The sequence below is a fragment of the Filicampus tigris genome, chromosome 14 (assembly GCF_054856515.1).
Source record: "Filicampus tigris isolate MCC_2025a chromosome 14, RoL_Ftig_1.0, whole genome shotgun sequence".
NCBI classification, from domain to species: Eukaryota; Metazoa; Chordata; class Actinopteri; order Syngnathiformes; family Syngnathidae; genus Filicampus; species Filicampus tigris.
Window position 1 is genome coordinate 21,962,695 of NC_141230.1, and position 17,042 is coordinate 21,979,736.

The 17,042-nt window shown below is 43.6% G+C and overlaps 3 protein-coding genes across 7 annotated transcripts in view; 1 reads left to right on the top strand and 2 right to left on the bottom strand.

Annotated features, from left to right (window-relative positions):
- Window positions 1-9,487, bottom strand: part of LOC147136844 (glutaminase kidney isoform, mitochondrial-like) — a 28,706-nt gene extending 19,219 nt beyond the window's left edge. For both annotated transcript variants that reach the window (XM_086052224.1, XM_086052225.1), the window contains exons 1-5: window positions 9,121-9,487; window positions 4,118-4,214; window positions 3,240-3,361; window positions 2,720-2,849; window positions 1,441-1,520 (exon numbers count right to left, since the gene is read on the bottom strand). In XM_086052224.1, coding sequence (XP_085908350.1) covers window positions 1,441-1,520; window positions 2,720-2,849; window positions 3,240-3,361; window positions 4,118-4,214; window positions 9,121-9,371 — 680 coding nt within the window. In that variant the 5' untranslated portion in view covers window positions 9,372-9,487. The remainder of the gene's footprint in view (window positions 1-1,440; window positions 1,521-2,719; window positions 2,850-3,239; window positions 3,362-4,117; window positions 4,215-9,120) is intronic.
- Window positions 1-13,393, top strand: part of fkbp7 (FKBP prolyl isomerase 7) — a 27,697-nt gene extending 14,304 nt beyond the window's left edge. The window contains exons 2-6 of one of the 4 annotated variants that reach the window (XR_015089630.1): window positions 10,188-10,339; window positions 11,355-11,506; window positions 11,585-11,666; window positions 12,515-12,642; window positions 12,716-12,735. Coding sequence is in view for 2 of the 4 variants with exons in the window: in XM_086052234.1 (XP_085908360.1) it covers window positions 10,137-10,339; window positions 11,355-11,506; window positions 12,515-12,642; window positions 12,716-12,877 (645 nt within the window). In the remaining 2 variants the exon portion in view is untranslated. Of the gene's footprint in view, window positions 1-9,931; window positions 10,340-11,354; window positions 11,507-11,584; window positions 11,667-12,514; window positions 12,643-12,715 lie in introns of those variants that run through there. The other 3 variants (XR_015089629.1, XM_086052233.1, XM_086052234.1) reach the window with 3 other exon arrangements.
- osgepl1 (O-sialoglycoprotein endopeptidase-like 1) lies at window positions 13,354-16,939 on the bottom strand. Its single transcript, XM_086052226.1, has 7 exons — window positions 16,498-16,939; window positions 15,616-16,003; window positions 15,329-15,533; window positions 14,841-14,989; window positions 14,145-14,275; window positions 14,002-14,073; window positions 13,354-13,934 (listed from the first exon to the last, which is right to left on the bottom strand). The coding sequence occupies exons 1-7, from the start codon at window positions 16,719-16,721 to the stop codon at window positions 13,853-13,855; spliced, it is 1,251 nt and encodes a 416-aa protein (XP_085908352.1). The 5' UTR covers window positions 16,722-16,939; the 3' UTR covers window positions 13,354-13,852.
- Window positions 16,940-17,042: the final 103 nt, after the last annotated feature.

A 17,042-nucleotide genomic window follows, 5' to 3' on the forward strand; every position in this document is an offset into this window, starting at 1 on the left:
TTCTTTTTCAACTTTCCAGAGGCACTGTTAAGTGAATTTGCTCAAAAAAGGCTACTTCAAAACACATTGGCCAACTCCATCTTCCATTTTGGACATGGGTGTTTGGGACGTTTTTGTTGGCCCTGTTATGGCGGACGTGTCAAACCAATGTCTGTCGGCCAAACTGGGAAATGTCTGCTTCAAACCAAAATGGCCACTTTCATGTTCAACGCCATGCATAGAACCTTGGGACTTTTCTGGGCGCCTTGTTATGATAACTGTGTCCACCCAATTTGCAGTCAACTTGTGAAACTGGTGTCAGGGCAAATTTTTTTTTCACCCTTCTTTGGGATGTAACCGAGTGGGGTCCTTGACTTCAGGATGCTTCCAACACAAACCAAGATACAAAAACTTCCAAAACTGGTGAATTTCCCCAATATGTCAAAGACATATTGGGGAAATGTTGTCATGTTTTGACGTTCATGGATTTTTAGTATTCAAGTGAGAAAACTAAAAATAATGAAATGGAAGTAGTTAATGGCAATGACCTCTGCTTGTTTAGTACCAATTGACCTTTACGACTTCAAAGCTGCTCTTACACAAAACACATCGCAGAACACGCTGTTCAAAACAACTGTTGCGACACTCGTTCAGAACATTAATTACTTCCCGTTTTATTTCATACTTCCCAAAGCACAGTAACCGCTGAGGAAGACAAAATGATTCATGCACATTTTAGCAGTTTTTGTACGAATAGTCTCTCTTTGAAAGCCTCGAAGGTTTCCTCTACAAGCTACTCAACTTGCCTACTAGGCCCAGTTCTGATTCATTTTCTGAAAGACACGTTACTATGCAATGACACAGCTATTCCTAACATGGTCAATATGTCCTTATCGGCAGGCCAAGTACCGCAGTCAGCCTACCAGACTAATATGCACCATAGTACCAAAATGGCACTAGTGAAAGTTACAACAGATCTCCTTACTGCCTCTTACAAAGGCCTCGCCTCTGTACTTGTCGTATTAAATCTGATGGCAGCCTTTGACACACTTGAACGCCGCATCTATTGATTGAAATCATTCTTGTCGCAATGCTTACAGCTTGTAAATATCACTTACACAGACTGAATGCCAATGGCGTCCCGCAGGGGTCCGTTCTTAGGCCAGCACTCTTTAGTCTACTCTGTACGGTTCCATGACATCAAAACCATTCGAAATGTCTTGCCATTACCCAATGTTGGAACACTAGTACGTGGCGGCAATTTTTGTTGTGATTTAGCTCTGTATAAATAAAATCAAATTGAACTGAAAATAGAATTTTGAGCTGATTAGATGACTGGTCCCGACACTGGTGCAACTACATACTGTATGTACCACTATTAATTATGACTATAAGCACTGCAGGAAAGCAAATCAGCGAGTAAGATTTTAAAAAGCGCTGCAACCGCCTCTCCCACCTCACCTCTGGCCATCCACCGTGCACAGAGAGACAGCCCACATGTCCGGACTGAATTTGGCAAGTTGAGGAATGTAGTCTGCGACCTAAAAGCGAAGGGGGGGAAAAAAAAAAGTAAGGCATCTGAAGAAAAGGCAGCATGGATACAACTCGACGCTTGAGGATCAGTGGAAAAGTGACACGTCCACATGAATCTTCAAGTCACAACACCAAACATGAGTCATGATTGATAAATAGCAGCCAACAATTTTGTTTTAGAGCCAATGTTAATGCATGGTCATGCAGATGGAGAAAAGAACGCTTAAAAAAAATGTTGACACTGCCACGGCATAGTGGAGAGAAAAGAAAGCCTCCCCTGAGTTGCCTGTTTCAAGTGTATTCTGAAAGGAGACATATTATTTGTGACATGCTTTTGTCAAAATACTTGCGCACGAAACATTTCTCCACATTTTCCTATAACCTTTTAGTGAGTTTACAGACCACAGAATCCTTACGCTGAATTTACAATAACAATTTATGGCTCAAGGAACAACTCAGATTTTTTTTTTTTTTTTTTCTCCCTCGGGTCCAAAATTGGTGTCTTTTTTGAGAGAAAACAGATTTCAGATTATGGATTTCAATATAGTGGTGCCTTAAGATATTTCCGTGACCATGCTTCTAATACCAAACATTGTATCTCAAATCATCTGTTCCCATCAAAATGGAAATGCAATTAATACGATTCAGCCTCCCAAAAAAAGTTTGCCATGTTTTTTAAAAGTAAAAATAGCACACCATGATATTGTACACAACCTACAATGAAATATAGCTATGACTTAATTCTGTGAAATGTAAAGAACTAAAGAGTTTCTGCTGCAATTTAATAGACATTGTACTGCTACTTGTGACGGACATCCCTTGGCCACTAGGGGGCAGCATAGTGCAGACAGATATACACTGGGATAGGGACTGGGCCTCCCGCAAATATGAAAAACCCACTAAAAATTGACACCCTTTCAACTGCATTGCAAAAAAACGTTTTGCCAATAAGCAACCACGACTTATGCGGGGCTCCACTCTACATGAAGACAGCTCAGCCCTCAGTAAGCCTTCCTAATAATAAGCATTTTTTGTAGAGGATAAATAATACATGACGGTGAGTAATATTATCGTGTCTCAAGGCACCACTGTATTTTTTTTATGCAAAAGCAATTCAAAAGCCAAATTTCCATAATACGTCCCCTTGAAACTAGAATTAGCCTGTGCTGCTTTTCATGTCAACTAAGTGAACTGACAAAGGACAAACCTGCCCTTCAGAGAGCGATTTGGCACTCTCGTATAGCTCATCAATGTGGGAAGTGAAGGACTGGAAGTCTGGGATGACGAACTTCTTGCGGAAGGCCTGCGTGAGCAGGACAATGTTGCTCTGGACACACCTGATGAACAAAACCACAAACAGACAGCATGCTCAAACACAGCGACCGCATGCAACTGAGGAGAGGAGTGGGGGAAGAAGAAAAAAAAAAAAAGTTTGCCAATCGAGTTTGCAACCCCGATGTGTGACAAACTTCACGTGGGTTTGTCGATGAAGAGGCTTCATCGACAATATGGCGGTTCATCGGTTCACCCGCGTCAGCTGCCATGAACCCATATTGAGATGACGTGTGCCATGTAGCTTTTAGGCTCGTGGCGTTGTTGTGTCAACACTCAGAAGAGCGTTATGGAACAGTATTTAGTTCAAATAGCAATAAAGTCAACAGATCAGTTCTGTAATGTTTTCCTCTCAACTTGGGAAATACGAGAGCCTGCGAGTAGAGGCCACTCACTTCTTGAACTGGTGCCTGTCCAACGTGATGCCGTCCGGAGTGCCCTTTAAGGTTTCTTTGAGTGTTTCCATGCATTCCTTTAGTCTGGGATCTCCCGTGCGAAGTCCTGTGGTTTTAAGAGCCTAAAAACAGGAAATAATAAACAGCATTCCATTTATAAAAAAAAAAAAAAAAAAAAAAAAAAAAAAAGAAAAAGCTTGGTAATATCGCAATAAACTCTCAAGTACAAGACGCCTTGAAATGGCCAAAATGAGTCTAAAAGCAGAATGGCTGACTTCTTGTAGTCATGGTCATGATGTTTGGATGCACATGTCCACCCAATTTTGTGTTCAACTCTGAAACTGGTGTCAAGGGCAAATTTCATCCAAATTTCCAGTCGGGCATCACTAAAGCAATTTGATGTATTAATTGTAATAAACACAGTGATTCCAATTGATTGGAAATGTGAATATCAGTATTATGCTTTCATGGATTACTATTAATACTGTAGGAAAAAAAACAAAAAAATTAGCCCACACGCAATGTCGAAAATTGAAAATGTTTGTCCATTTAGTATTGTCCCGCTGTTTCAAATTTGAACTAGTTTGTGTTTGAGGGGTCCCGAAAAAAGGCGCAAAATAACCCTAAAATAGCCACTTCACACCAAAATGGCTGACTGCCTGTATCTTTTCATGCAAGGGTTTTTTATTTATTTTATTTTTTTGTAGGTTTCCACACAATAGACACGTGGCTGCCAAATGTCATGCTGCTAAGGAAATCCTGTTTCAGGAGTTGAATTTTCAAAGAATTCCAGGGATCACTATTAAGCCAATTTTTGGGTTGGCTAAATGGGGACCAACTAAATACATGGTCATTAATCGGACAATTGTAGGACTTACTGTCAGGAATTTATGCGCCGAAACAGTTTCTTGACCTTCTGCGACTGTGTAGAAAAGCAAATCCTCCAAACTGGGCAGGATGCCGGCATTTCTTCTCCTAGGGTGGAAAAACATCAACCAGTTTATGAGTCCATTTGGAAATCTTATCTTGTTTTCGTTCATCATGTACACAACGTGACAATAAAAGACAATAATCTGGCGGACTGTTGTGCAAACAGCAGCCTGGTGATAGTGAAAGCAACAATTCCAGTGCTAACAGCGCTTATCTCTTGGTTACTGACACCGTTTACACCACAGTGAGCGATATCGGTGACACACACATTTACACAAGACCGTTTTAAATGAATAAAATAATAATAATCATAAAACGTTTTGCCCACTTATTGACTTGACGGCAGCCATTTGGAGAGAAAAACTGTCGAGAAGGCAAATTGCACATTCTTTCCTACAGTTACAAACAGCTCCCGGTTGTCTGTCTTACAATACTGCCGCGGATCAAAAATTACAGCACCCCTCTCCTGCGCGCTCAATGCGGCTTTGACGACCGGGACAATGGAAGCTGCAGCCTAAAGTCTTTAAGAGGGAAAAAAAAAGAGCACTTGTAAAAGCATTGATTGTATTGTATTATATTGATTGTATTTTCACTCATGGAGGCAGCACTTCAACGTCATTGTATTTGACAGCTGATTCATCTTCGTCGTCTTCACCGTCCTATCTTGTCGACGCAAACGACAAACATTCAGCTTCTGCTGGTAAAAGTGGCAAACTGCGTGACCAAGGCTGAATTCCGGGGATTCTCTGGCCCTTTGCCTTGCCAAATTGTCTGTGACGCTCGGATTAATAGAGTCAACACTGTAGTCCCGTTCACACGCTGATCGTGACACAGCAGCAGTGTCAGAAATGGAAAAAAACAAGGCTCAGCACCCGACTTTGAAAAGCGGGGCTTTGTAAACTTTTGGAGACCCCCGCGGGATACGCTTGCCACGGACTCCCTCATAATTTGCTTGTAACGAGTAATTACTTTTGTTAGTCAGTTTGTTTAATTGGCATGCTGGCCCCTATATGTAGATATGCACTTTTGTTTTTTTAGTAATACGATATAATTGCGCTGCAATTTTGCAGACCCCCCCCCAAGCTACGGCTCGTGGACCACAGTTAGCGATGTGGCCATCTAAAGCATACAGACAGGTGATGAAAAAGAAGCAGATTGACTTTAAACCAGCAATTGCTACATTCAATGTAGTACTTGTGCTCTACCAGTGTGACATAGAAGCTGTGCTACAAGGTGTGTCACGTCCGACTACAGCACTCCAGCCAAGCGTCAAGGTAACTTTGTCTCCTTGAGCACACAAAGCACTTCAGTGTAGCTAATTCAACTTGAGAGCGATATTTACGCGGCATCCGTCTCCAAAAGCAGCTGCAGTAGCGACGTCAACAAATGCAGCTAACGCATTAGGAATGCACTCAGCAAAACGGTGAGTGTGTTGCACATGCATGATACATTTCACAAGGTGGTTCTTCTCCACTGAGGATATTGATTGATTTTTTTTAATTTTTTTTTTGCTCCACATTACGTGAAGTGTAATAAATGCGCAAACATTCCGAGCTGTTCAAGGTGAGCGCGCAGACGAGGCGTATAAGCCGAGTCTCTTTGTTGAGTGCGTTTGTTTGAACAGCCTCTTGGTCACAGGATTATTTTTGCATGTGTGCGTTTGGCTCTTTTTCTTTACTTGAAAGGATGACCTGAAACGTTGCCTGTACATTTAAGAGTCACAGCTGGGAGTAGAGTAAACATGCGTCTGTCCTCTGCTAATAGGAAGTTAGTCATTGGTGTCAAGGAAGTATGTTGTAGTGATATACAGTAGCTAAGTTTAGCCTGGGTTGTTATCAGAAGATACGGCGAGTCTTCACTGCACATGTATGTTTTTTGGGGTGGTATGTTTACAGTTTACCGTCACAACCGACTATCGATGAAGACGATCATAAAAATGTAAAATGCATCAATTGGTTGCGATGTTTCGATATTTACGGTTTGGCGAGGCTTTACTGCACGTATAACCAGGGAAATTCCACTTCCCCGTTCAAGGTACCACTGTGGCAGCCACTCCTGAGAGGTTCAAATTAGATTGATCCAGTTTAGCCCTGCTGTTTTTGGAGACAGTTGAAGGAGCAGACCTGGCAGGGGCATTTTGACCTTGGCCAATTTCCATAGAAGATGGCAAACTGTCGCCATCCATCACGGCACGAGGACAACACTTGCTAGCGAAGTAGAAATACATACGGCTCCTGTTGCCTTCAGTTCTCAAGAACAGCAATAATATCCTGGGTCACTTTGATGCGTTTATTTATCCAAGAGGGCCAGAAAAGTATAATCCTAATAATCGTTGTGTATAACTCATTATTAACTCCATTACTATCAATTGAAATCAATATTTAGTGAATAACTTCCTGTCTTCAAATCCTCTCTTAAAATGCACTTTTTTTTAACCTTCCTTTCAACCTTTTGAGATTTTGACTTTTACTTGAGTTTATTGTTCGAGGAAAATTGATCATTTTTCGTTTTTACATTGGTCACATGTTATTCAGCCAAGATGGAGTCTTTTCATACCCACCCACAATAAAACACCCTTTTAAAATGTTCTTTTCACTTTAAAATGGATCAGTGTGACCCGTAACAGAAACGGAAGGATTAACAGGTCCATTGTCAAATCATGAGCAGTGTCCTGCCTGCCCCCAAATGTATCGTTGTTTCAGAGACCCACCCCATCAAGCCAAACTATGTAATAGCAGATTAACATAATCATTTTTTAAGCTCAGTTACATGTCCAACCAGTTAACACCAACACTGTGCCAACGGGGTTTCTGTCGACAGTGTCTTCTCCTTTCTATTTCTGTCTGATGTATCACATTATCACGAGGCCTTTGGTTCTGTTTGCATCACTTAATCCTTTACAGTCACACAGGCCGCCAAGCATGAGTCTGTCAGCTTACTACTCGCTGGGCTTCAGCCTCCTGTTCTGTTTTGCTTCCCAAAATCAACATGACCCACTGCATGTTTAAACAACAACAGTTCATCTTCAAGAAAAAAAGCACATGTAAAAACAAAAGACATAGATTCCAAAGATAACGTGATGGAAGTGACTCACAAATCTGGTTAGCAAGTGAACTGTATACTCCATCGGGTTTGAGTCTGGAGATTGACACGGGTTCATGCTAATTCACGGAATTTCCTTAGTGTGGTTCCACAAAGAAGTCTTACAAGTTGCCTAAAAAAGTCCAAAAGTGCACTTCAAATTTTGGATGCAACTGCACAAGGTGGAGCAGCGTCCTATTTTCTTGCATTTCAAGTAAGTGAAGGTGTCCTTTCAGAATCGGTTTATTTGTTGATATGTAGCTTTGTCATGAGGAATCAATTGATTGTCCTCGTCCAGCTCCTGAGCTCATGCCCATATACTAAGCTTTTACATAAATAGCCCTCCCCCGTGTTGCGTTGCGTGTTATCTCCCCGGAACGAACACGACTGCCGTGCTAATCTACTATGCAGCAAGAGTCTCAATTAACTTTCAAGATAGCTCACTGGGATTTCAAGTGGGTGTACCTGCTGTATTTAGCCACTTGGCATCGTGTGCAGCATTAACGAGGCAGTCTTGTGTCCTAAATACCGTGCACCCACTTTCCAAAAACTCAACAGTTTAGTGCACCATGGCAAGATTCAACGTTTGAACTTGTCAGCTGATGTACACCGCCATGTTTCTTGCCCGCATGCTCATTTTTGTGCTGCCCACCAATGAAAACGCTGTCATATGTGTGAATCAGAATTATTTCCATAATTGCAAATGTTGCTTTTCACTGCACATCACCACCCGCACCTCAGGCTCCCAGACACACACCTTTTTTTTTCTTTTCCTCAGCAATCTGCAAAATGTTGTTCTTTCACATACCTCAAGCGCAATGTTTGCACACTAGCATGAAGCTTGGCCTACTTGTTGGTCAAGGTTGTAATCTACTTGTAGTTCTTTTCTGCTGAGTAAAACATCAAAAGGCAGCAGAAACCGCAAACAAGTGCAACCCTGTACTTACTGTATTATTGTATGCATAATGCATATACAAAGCTAAAACTCAAGGGATTCTAATTTAATATGTCACGTATGGGTGTTTAACAAATGCAAACTAATGAGGAAGTGAGAGAATACATTTGAGGCCAGTTCTATACAAAGGTTTTGGTGTCTTTTTAAAAAATATTTTTCATCGAGTCAATATGACACGAAGTAGGTGGGTTAAAGAGGTTTTAAGCATACTCCTCCCTAGACACTATGACAGGGCCAGTATTAAATGAATTCACTAGAAAGTCGAATTTACTAGAAAGTCTCCACACTTATACCAGTTGTGTAAATAGCATGAAAACCAGACCACTATGTGTGCTTGGAAAAACAAGATGATGACTCCAAACGATAAAGGAGTTCAGCAAGGATAAGAGGTGCAAGGTACAGCCTGGCTGAAACAACCTCTGTCTGGATTTAAACCTAATAGAGCATGCGTTTTACCTTCTTTGATTGAAATCCTGTTCATTTTTTGTAAATCTATTTCAGCCTGGTTTTCAGCTATTGTAATTAAACACATTACGGTGCTATTATCTGTGTATTTAGCATAAGTGTAGTTTTTGACTTGTGTCTAGTGTATTTCTACCACCAGGTCTTGTATGGTTTGGATGGACATTTTGACTATTATTATATTATTATTATTATTTGTGCCATTACTATCGACGTCATAGCTAAGTATTAGCAGCAGTCGTGCCACCCACATGTGGATTTGCAATTTCGAGATAAGGCTTCACAAAAGCGGTTCATTTCGGTTACATGCCACTTTTTACTTTCATTTTGGGTGTTTAAAAACAAAATAGCGTAACCACAATAGGGATCGGCATAAACGCGGGCCCGGCCAGGTAACATCCTGTCATACGCCAGCTAAGCTAAAAGACCGCAGCCGCCTTTCGCCTGACTTACTTGTCAGCATCGTCCTTATTCTTTGGTTCGACCAGCTTCAGCTCGCCTTCCGCCTTCACGCAGTACGGCCGGACGTGGACGTAGGCCGCCGGATACGCCGCCCGGTACACGGGGCCATGGAGGAGCTTGAGCCCGGCGGAGGAGGCGGCGCCCGAGCACCGGAGGCGGTTAGCGAGCCACTCGGCTGACGGACACTTGAGGTTGGCTTTCAACAAGTCCTTGAGCGCTGTGGCGAGCCTAAAATGGAACATCTCAATCACCGTCGGGCTGGTGGAGACTCGCTGCTTGGATTAAAAAGAAGCGCCGCGTTGAAAAACACGAGCTGACACACGTTGGGGCGTCTGAGGCGATGACTCATAAGACACAGGCGCCGATTTATAAATACAGACGCAGGTTCACACCCACTGCTGCACTCCCATTGGTTAAAAGATAGTGACGTCAGACACGACGCCTCCTTACAGTACGGCGTGCACAGTACAGTACAGTGTACCCCCGCATATTCGCGGATATTGTTAAGAACCGCGGGGTCGCCAACTGTTTTCAAACTGGGAGCTACTTTTTCGGTACCAATTCGTGCATGCGCTACCAGTTTGATACATACTTCTCACCAACGTTGGAAGCTTATGCTGGTGTTAACTGTCCAGGGTGTACCTCGCTGTCTCGCCTAAAGTAATCTTATTTAGCTAAACACTATAAATGCATTGATATGTGAGGGTATGGTTGTTGCTGTTTGTGTGTTGTAATCCGCTGTCAACCATTCTGGGGGCTAGACCCTTTCTGTCACCAAAATGTCAGATGGAAAATGATCCAGAGTAGTCTTAAAAAGAACAAAGTGTTCAACCTCTCAGCTTCGGCAAGTCGTACCTGACAGACGAGACTCCGGGCTACCATGTAATCGTTTTAGCACGCCCTCTAGTGTCCAAACACCAGAAGGGCAAAAGTTGCCACGAGTGCAGCAGTTGGGCAGACGACGACGACGCCGCCGCCGCCGCCGCCGCTGCTGCTGCTGCTCAAACATGTGCAAGTTGGTGAGCTACTACACACTGTGCGTCTTTGTGTGCTCTCAGCTCCGGTTCTCGAGCGTTTGGGCGGACGATGAGGTCAAGATCGAGGTGGTGCACAAGCCCGACACATGTGAAAAAAGGAGCAAGAGAGGAGACCTGATGAACGTCCACTACGACGGCTTCCTCGCCAAAGATGGGTCCCAGTTCTACTGCAGGTCAGTGGCAAAACGTCTCTTCTTGCACCTTCTAGTTACAGAACTAATGCTTTTTTTTTTTTTAGAAGGACTTTCTCAAATGCATATTATAACACCGCGGTCGTATGCAGTTAAAGAATGACACTGTCTTTGAGACTTTGAGGCAATTGCGTTCTGCCCATTTTATCATCATAGACATCAGACACACAAGAAAGCAAATGAAGAGTAATAACTATTTACAAAGAGCGCTGGAAAGCAAAGTGTGCGGCTTCACCATTGCTGCAATATTATGCTGTCACTTTCAAAAATAATAATCCAAAGTCCTCCTGGTGGAGAGTGACAATCACCAACACCACCCACCTGAACAGAACCCTCAAGCCGACAAAAATGTAACAAATCACTTTCACGATACTGGTTCCTATAACATATTGGAACTGGAACCAGTAAATGAACCTGCAAGCGATAATGGCAAAGAACAAAATACCCCCCTTTCCACAAAAATAGCTGCTTTAACTAAAAACGTTCACTGGGTGAAACTAGTTTATTTTTTCCAACTTTCTGGGGGCTAGTGAAAGTTTAGTCGGACTCGCCATCGGACGGTCGTTTAGATTTAGAGGCAGACGGGCCTATAGACGGGTACTTTTTTTTTCCCCCTCCCGGAAAAAAAGGCGTTTGGCGGGCGACGGAAGGGTACCCATGCTCCAGACGGATGACGAATAACGGACGCTCAATTTTTTGTAAAATGCCCAGCTCTGGTATTTAGTAGTGTGCACATTGTTTTCAATACACGATGATGTCATCCAAAAGAGAGCCAGTGTTGCTATTTGCTGTCTTTTTTTTTTTTTTTTTTTTACTTTCCCAATTTAATGATCAAACCAGTTTGGCAAGACTTTCAGTTGACGACAGTTGCCATCGCTGGCACTCCTCGTTAGGATTCCCGTTGACGACATTTCACGTTCAAAGAGTTAACTTTCCACGGGCAGCAAACAAGTGTTGTTGTTTTTTTTTTTAACTATTTTCAATTTTCTTATTTCAGCCGCGACGACAAAGCCGGCCACCCGCAGTGGTTCGTCCTGGGCGTGGGACAAGTCATCAAGGGCCTGGACATGGGCATGGGGGACATGTGTGTGGGGGAGAAGAGAAAAATAACCGTCCCGCCCGCCTTGGCCTTTGGAGAGAAAGGCAAAGGTAGCCGCTTGGATGCTACCGTCACCCGTGTCTTTTGTCCAGTCAGAGCTTCTGTCATATTGCGTCTTTGCCTTGCAGTTACTCTCGCTGAGAGGAGGGCCTCGCATCCGCTTTCTCGTCTCTCCGTGGCATGACTGTAAGCATGCACTCAGGTTTTAAGGTTCGACACCTGACGTCTTATCTGCTCACTTTGTGTACTTGTTGCTTGAATGCGCATGTTGTCTTTGTACTTGTCTGCATGCAAACCTCACACGTCTGACTGATGCAAGAGTGGAAATTACGGTTAACTAATCCTCCTCTTACATTCATTTACAAGGAAAAGAAGTAGTGTCACCGGGTCCCTTTGACCCAGGGCTAGTTTAAATATCCAAACGAGTCAGTCATGGAATTAAAAAACAAAAAAAATCACCCAAAGCATTAAGTTGGTTTCTCAAGATCAGCAACAATGTCCCAAATTCAATTTGACCTGTGGGTGCTTCATCTAAAAGTGAAAAGGGGCATAAAAATCCCCGAAACCTTGTTGGTTTCTCAAGAACAGCATTAATGTACATGGGTCAATATGACGCAGGTGCAAAACTGACATTTTAAAAAATCCCCCCAAAACAATGATTGGTTTCTAGAGCAGCAATTGCATCTCTGGGTCATTCTGACCCGGGGCTTAAGTCATCCGAAAGTCAGAAACAATAAACCCTAACCCCCCAAAACATTTGTCATGTTGCTATATAAACAAAATGTGATTGATTGATTGTTTTCACTCAATGCAGCTCTGCTTACCTATTGGCTTTTACATGATTATGTTTCAGACAGGGTTGTGCGTTCTGATCTTGGCCCCAGCCTAGCTCTTGAATCATGGGTGTAGGAACTCTTTGTGTTCTTAAATTCAATCAGCGTTAGTGGCTTGTATTTCACTCTTGGAGGCAGCACTTCATCACAAAGCCACCAGATTGCAAAAAAAACCCCAAAAACTATTGGTGTATAAAGCATTAAAAAGTTCCTTTTGAAATACAGGACCTGTCCCCCCCAATGCGACGGTGGTATTTGAAGTGGAGGTCTTCTCCGTGTCCCGGGGTCCGCGCAGCATGGAAGCTTTTGAACAAGTAGATGTCGATAACGACCGAAGTCTCACAAAGGCCGAGGTAACAGCAGTGGCGGGATGAACCAAAAACTGGCTCCTTAAGGGATGCGAGCAACTTTTGTTGGTGTTTTCAGATCAAAGCCCACTTGAGGATGGAGTTTGAAAAGGACGGCAAGCCGCGGGACGACCCCTTCTATGAGAAGATCATCAGCGACATCTTCCGCAAGACTGACACCGACAAAGACGGGATCATCAGTGCCAATGAGTACAACATTTATAAACACGACGAGCTTTAGTCCTTTCCACTTATAGTCAAACCTTTACTTTACTTTTCTTAGTCCACAAATGTGTTTTTGGTCTGAAGGCACTGAAGTTTTAAAACTCGGAACAAATGTGTATCGACGCAAGATGGGCTTTCATTTTGTACAACTGTAAAGAAGAATTATGACCGCACGATTGAGCTGCTTTCGTCCGTAAACCTCCTGCGATAATAAATCAACTCAGGTGTGTTTACTTATCCAAAAGTGTCAGAAACGGAAATAAAAATCCCCACAATGTTGCGTTTGTCGGCTTTTCAAGAACACCCTAAAACATGGTTTGGTTGTTAGGAAGAGCAATTAAATCTATGGGTCAAATTGACCCAGGATGTACGCTACTATACAAACGTGTCAGAAACAGAATGACGATCTCCACCAAAAATATTGTTACTTTTGTTTCTGTGTAACAACAGTACTGTCCAGGGGATCAATTTGACCCAGAGAGTGTCCAGAAGTGTCAGAAATAAAAGGGGGGAAAAAATCCCCCAAAACATTGTTTTATTTTCTTGACTCCACAACGAATCATTTCATTACAAGTATGTGAAATGATGAATTTTCATTGTACATGCTGATAACACTTGGGTCAATTTGACCCAGACCACAACAGGAGGGTTAAGTTAATTTTTTAAAAAGTTGACAGTGATGGAGGTGTTGGTATTGAGGTGATTTTAAAATCATAGTTTGAGATCTGCGTACATTTCACACAAGACACTTGTGTAAAGAAAAGTCAAGGGGAAAAAAAACTAATTCTGACAGTTGGTGTTGAGAAGACGTCATACTTCGCATCTGTTACGACGACGACAAATCTGGCAAATGGACTTCCACATGTCACAATTTCCAAAAATAACACCATCTTCATTTATGAAGAATCGCGTTTACCTAAAGTTTTTGGCATTTTATTGGAATTGTGACAATATCCACACCATTGATCGTCGTCGTCGTCGTTGTCACCGTTTATGAGATGTTGATCCGTACCGACGGCACCCTGATGGCCGCCGCCTTAACCTGTGATGTTAGGTCCACGCCCAGTGGTGCCCTGCAACATAACATCTCATTGATAAAAATTCATCAATAATGTTCCCCACGCGCGCGCACGCACGTACTTTGGCTCGTAGCTGACATCGGCGTCGGGAGGCAGGATTCCTTTCCCTTCCCTGAGTCGCTCAACACCGTTCCTGATGGCACAAACACACGAAAAGGTCAAGAAAAAGCGATTTGTCAGTCCAAAGAAATTGTGGCGACGCACCACGCGATCATCACGCCGTTGTCGGTGCAGAATTTGGCGGGAGGGCAGAGCAGGCGGAGGCCCGTTGCCTCTGCGATGACGCCCAGAGCTTTGCGGATATACTGATTGCTCGCTACGCCTCCTGACAGAACCTGTAACGCATCGTTGAAAATGTGGTGGGTTAAATTGAAAATCGGGGCAAGGTATTCTTCTAGCCTTTGTTCTTTTTAAATGCTAACGAAGTTTATTCATTAGAGTTGTTTTGTTTCTTTAACTCTGAAGCATTATTTTACCTTTACTTCCAAAGCTGTTGTATTTATTGCCAGCCACAACAAAAATTAACCAATTTTAATGACTTTTTCTGTTTTTCCTTTTTTGTGAAATTTCAGCTCAGTTTATTTTTTTTAAACTTATGACAACATATCGTATCAAAAAAAATGTTTTTTAACTTTTTTTTTTTCTTTTCAAAAACGACTAAAGTGTAAAAATATTGCAAATATTTACCGCTAGATAAATATACATGATGGTCAATGTTAAAAATGAAAAACATCAGTAGGAAATGAAATCCGAAAAAACATTCCAGCAGTTTTAATGTTTTTTTTTCAATTTTGAATAAGTAAAACAGTCAATCTGACTCCGAACATAACCGGGGTGTTGATGTATTTTGCTCCAGTAATTTTTGCGTTTTGCATGCGGGAGAGTGACACAGGCACTCACCAATGTGGGCGCGAGCGAGGGCAGCAGTCGGTTGGCCTTACAGAAGAGGACGGCGCGATGCGTGCGCTTGGCCAGATGACACGCGACCGTGTGCTGCGTCGCCGCCGCTATGTCGTTCACGCAGGAGAGCAGAGTTCCGTGCTCGATTCCTGCGGACGGAGGGAAATTACTGTTCGGTCCCGCACACCGAAGCAGCTGGCAAATAGTTTTAAAATCCATTGACGCTGTTCTACCAATTATCTCAGTGATTAAGTGGCTAAGAGTCGATTCCACAATTGTGACCGCTGAAAGGGTAAAGTTAAATCTTAGAAGATGTTGCAAGCCTGAAGATCAGTACGATATTAATATTAGAATGACTTTTCATCACAACTAAACCGGTAACCTGGTAACACATTTCTTGGTGCAACTCATCAGTATGAGTAGTTTTGCCCCCTTGTTGGGTCAAAATCCTGACCCCGCGTTCATTCATCACAGCGAGTTCCTCGTACCTTCCTCTTCTTCTTTTTTCTCTATGGTCATGTTAACTTGATTTCGTAGGCCGGCAAAAGAGAAGCAGCAGTCGTACGTTTGTCCCATGGGCGTCTTGAAAGGAAATCTCAAGCGGTCGCCGTCCTGAGCCAGCAGCTCTATGGCCTGTCCTCCGCTCAGCGTGGAGCAACGCGGGTGCTTGTTCAGCGACAGTCGTCTCGCCACCTGTCGATGCCCACCAATACAAGCGTCAAACACATGAGATGGCGGGGCGGTTTTGTGGCTGTGGATGACTGAAAAGTGTCACCTTGTCAAGAGTATCACCTGGAGCTTCGTCCAGAGTGCGACCCAGCAGAAGGAAATCGTCCACGCCGCGAGCCACGGCGAGCAGCGAGTGGCCGCCAGACACGAGCAGCACCAGGAAGGGGAAGGGGACGGGCTGGAGCAGGCGGACGGTCAGGGCGTGGGCCTCCATGTGGTGGACGGGGATGAAGGGCGTGCGGTGGCGCCTCACAAAATTCCGGCTGAACTCCAGGCCCACGCCCAAGCTCAGAGCCAGGCCCGGCTTCACTGTGGCGGCCACGGCCGACAGCTGACGCGGGTCCACGCCGCTCCGCTCCAACGCCTCCTGGACTACGCGCTCGATGTGCTCCCTGTGGAGCTGCTGGGCCACGGTGGGGACGATGCCACCCGTCCTACATTGGGAGAACCTAACTCAGACGAGCAATTTTCTCAACTTTCCGGGGAGTGCTACAGAGTCAGGTCCATTGTGGGGGGAGGCGGCGGGGGTCAAATGTAATGTAAATGTAATGCCCGATTTGCTTACCCAAGTGTCCTGGTATGATCTTAATGCAGTGGTGCCTGAACTCATGAGTTTAATTCATTCGGTGACAGTGCGGACACATGTCAAGGTACCGCTGTATTGTTCATTTGTATTTAGAGCGCACATTGTACCAAATTCATGGCCACAAATGAGTATTTCGTGAGCACATTACACCTCATCGTGCCCATAATTTCCCACCGGCTCATGACAAGTGGTGGTTTCGACGTAGTAGTATCTGGTACAGCTGTCATTTATGATCATATTATTGAGATATGTAAATTGCTTGTGTGAACAAAAAATAATAATAAAACGGGGGGTCGATGGAGTCAGAGCGATTACTCTCTTGACAGGCGAACAGGCACTCACCTGAGGTGCACCTCTTTCTGAGAGTGTAGGGACTCCCCCAGGATAGTGCCCGTCTCACTGAGCACGGCCGCTCCGGTGTCGTCGCAGCTTGTTTCGATGCCCAAAACCAGCCGAGGGGAACCGCCGCCGGAGGAGCTTTTGCCCATAGCTAGGTCGCCATACCGCCGCCGTTTAAAAGGCAACAGCAGTTTGTAGATGAGCTTGTTCACTTTGGAAGTGAACATGATGCTAACGGGTATTTGCAGTCAGTTTAAATGGGCAAGTGAGTGAGAAATATTTCATCTCACTTGACGTTTTAATCAGAGAGATTGATATAGTGATATCAAAAAGTATATCAACAATTTATTATTCTTCAAAAGTCAATGTAGACCCGCTTCCGGGTCATTTCTTCTTCTACTACTTCGTCGTCTTCTCTTTCTTGGCACCTTGCCGCAATCCCGCTACCATCTGGTACGAAAGTATAATTTTTCATTTTTTAAAGAAACTATACGACAGTACTACTGTACTAGTAATATACAGTACAGTGTTCTCTTTCGTCTTCTACC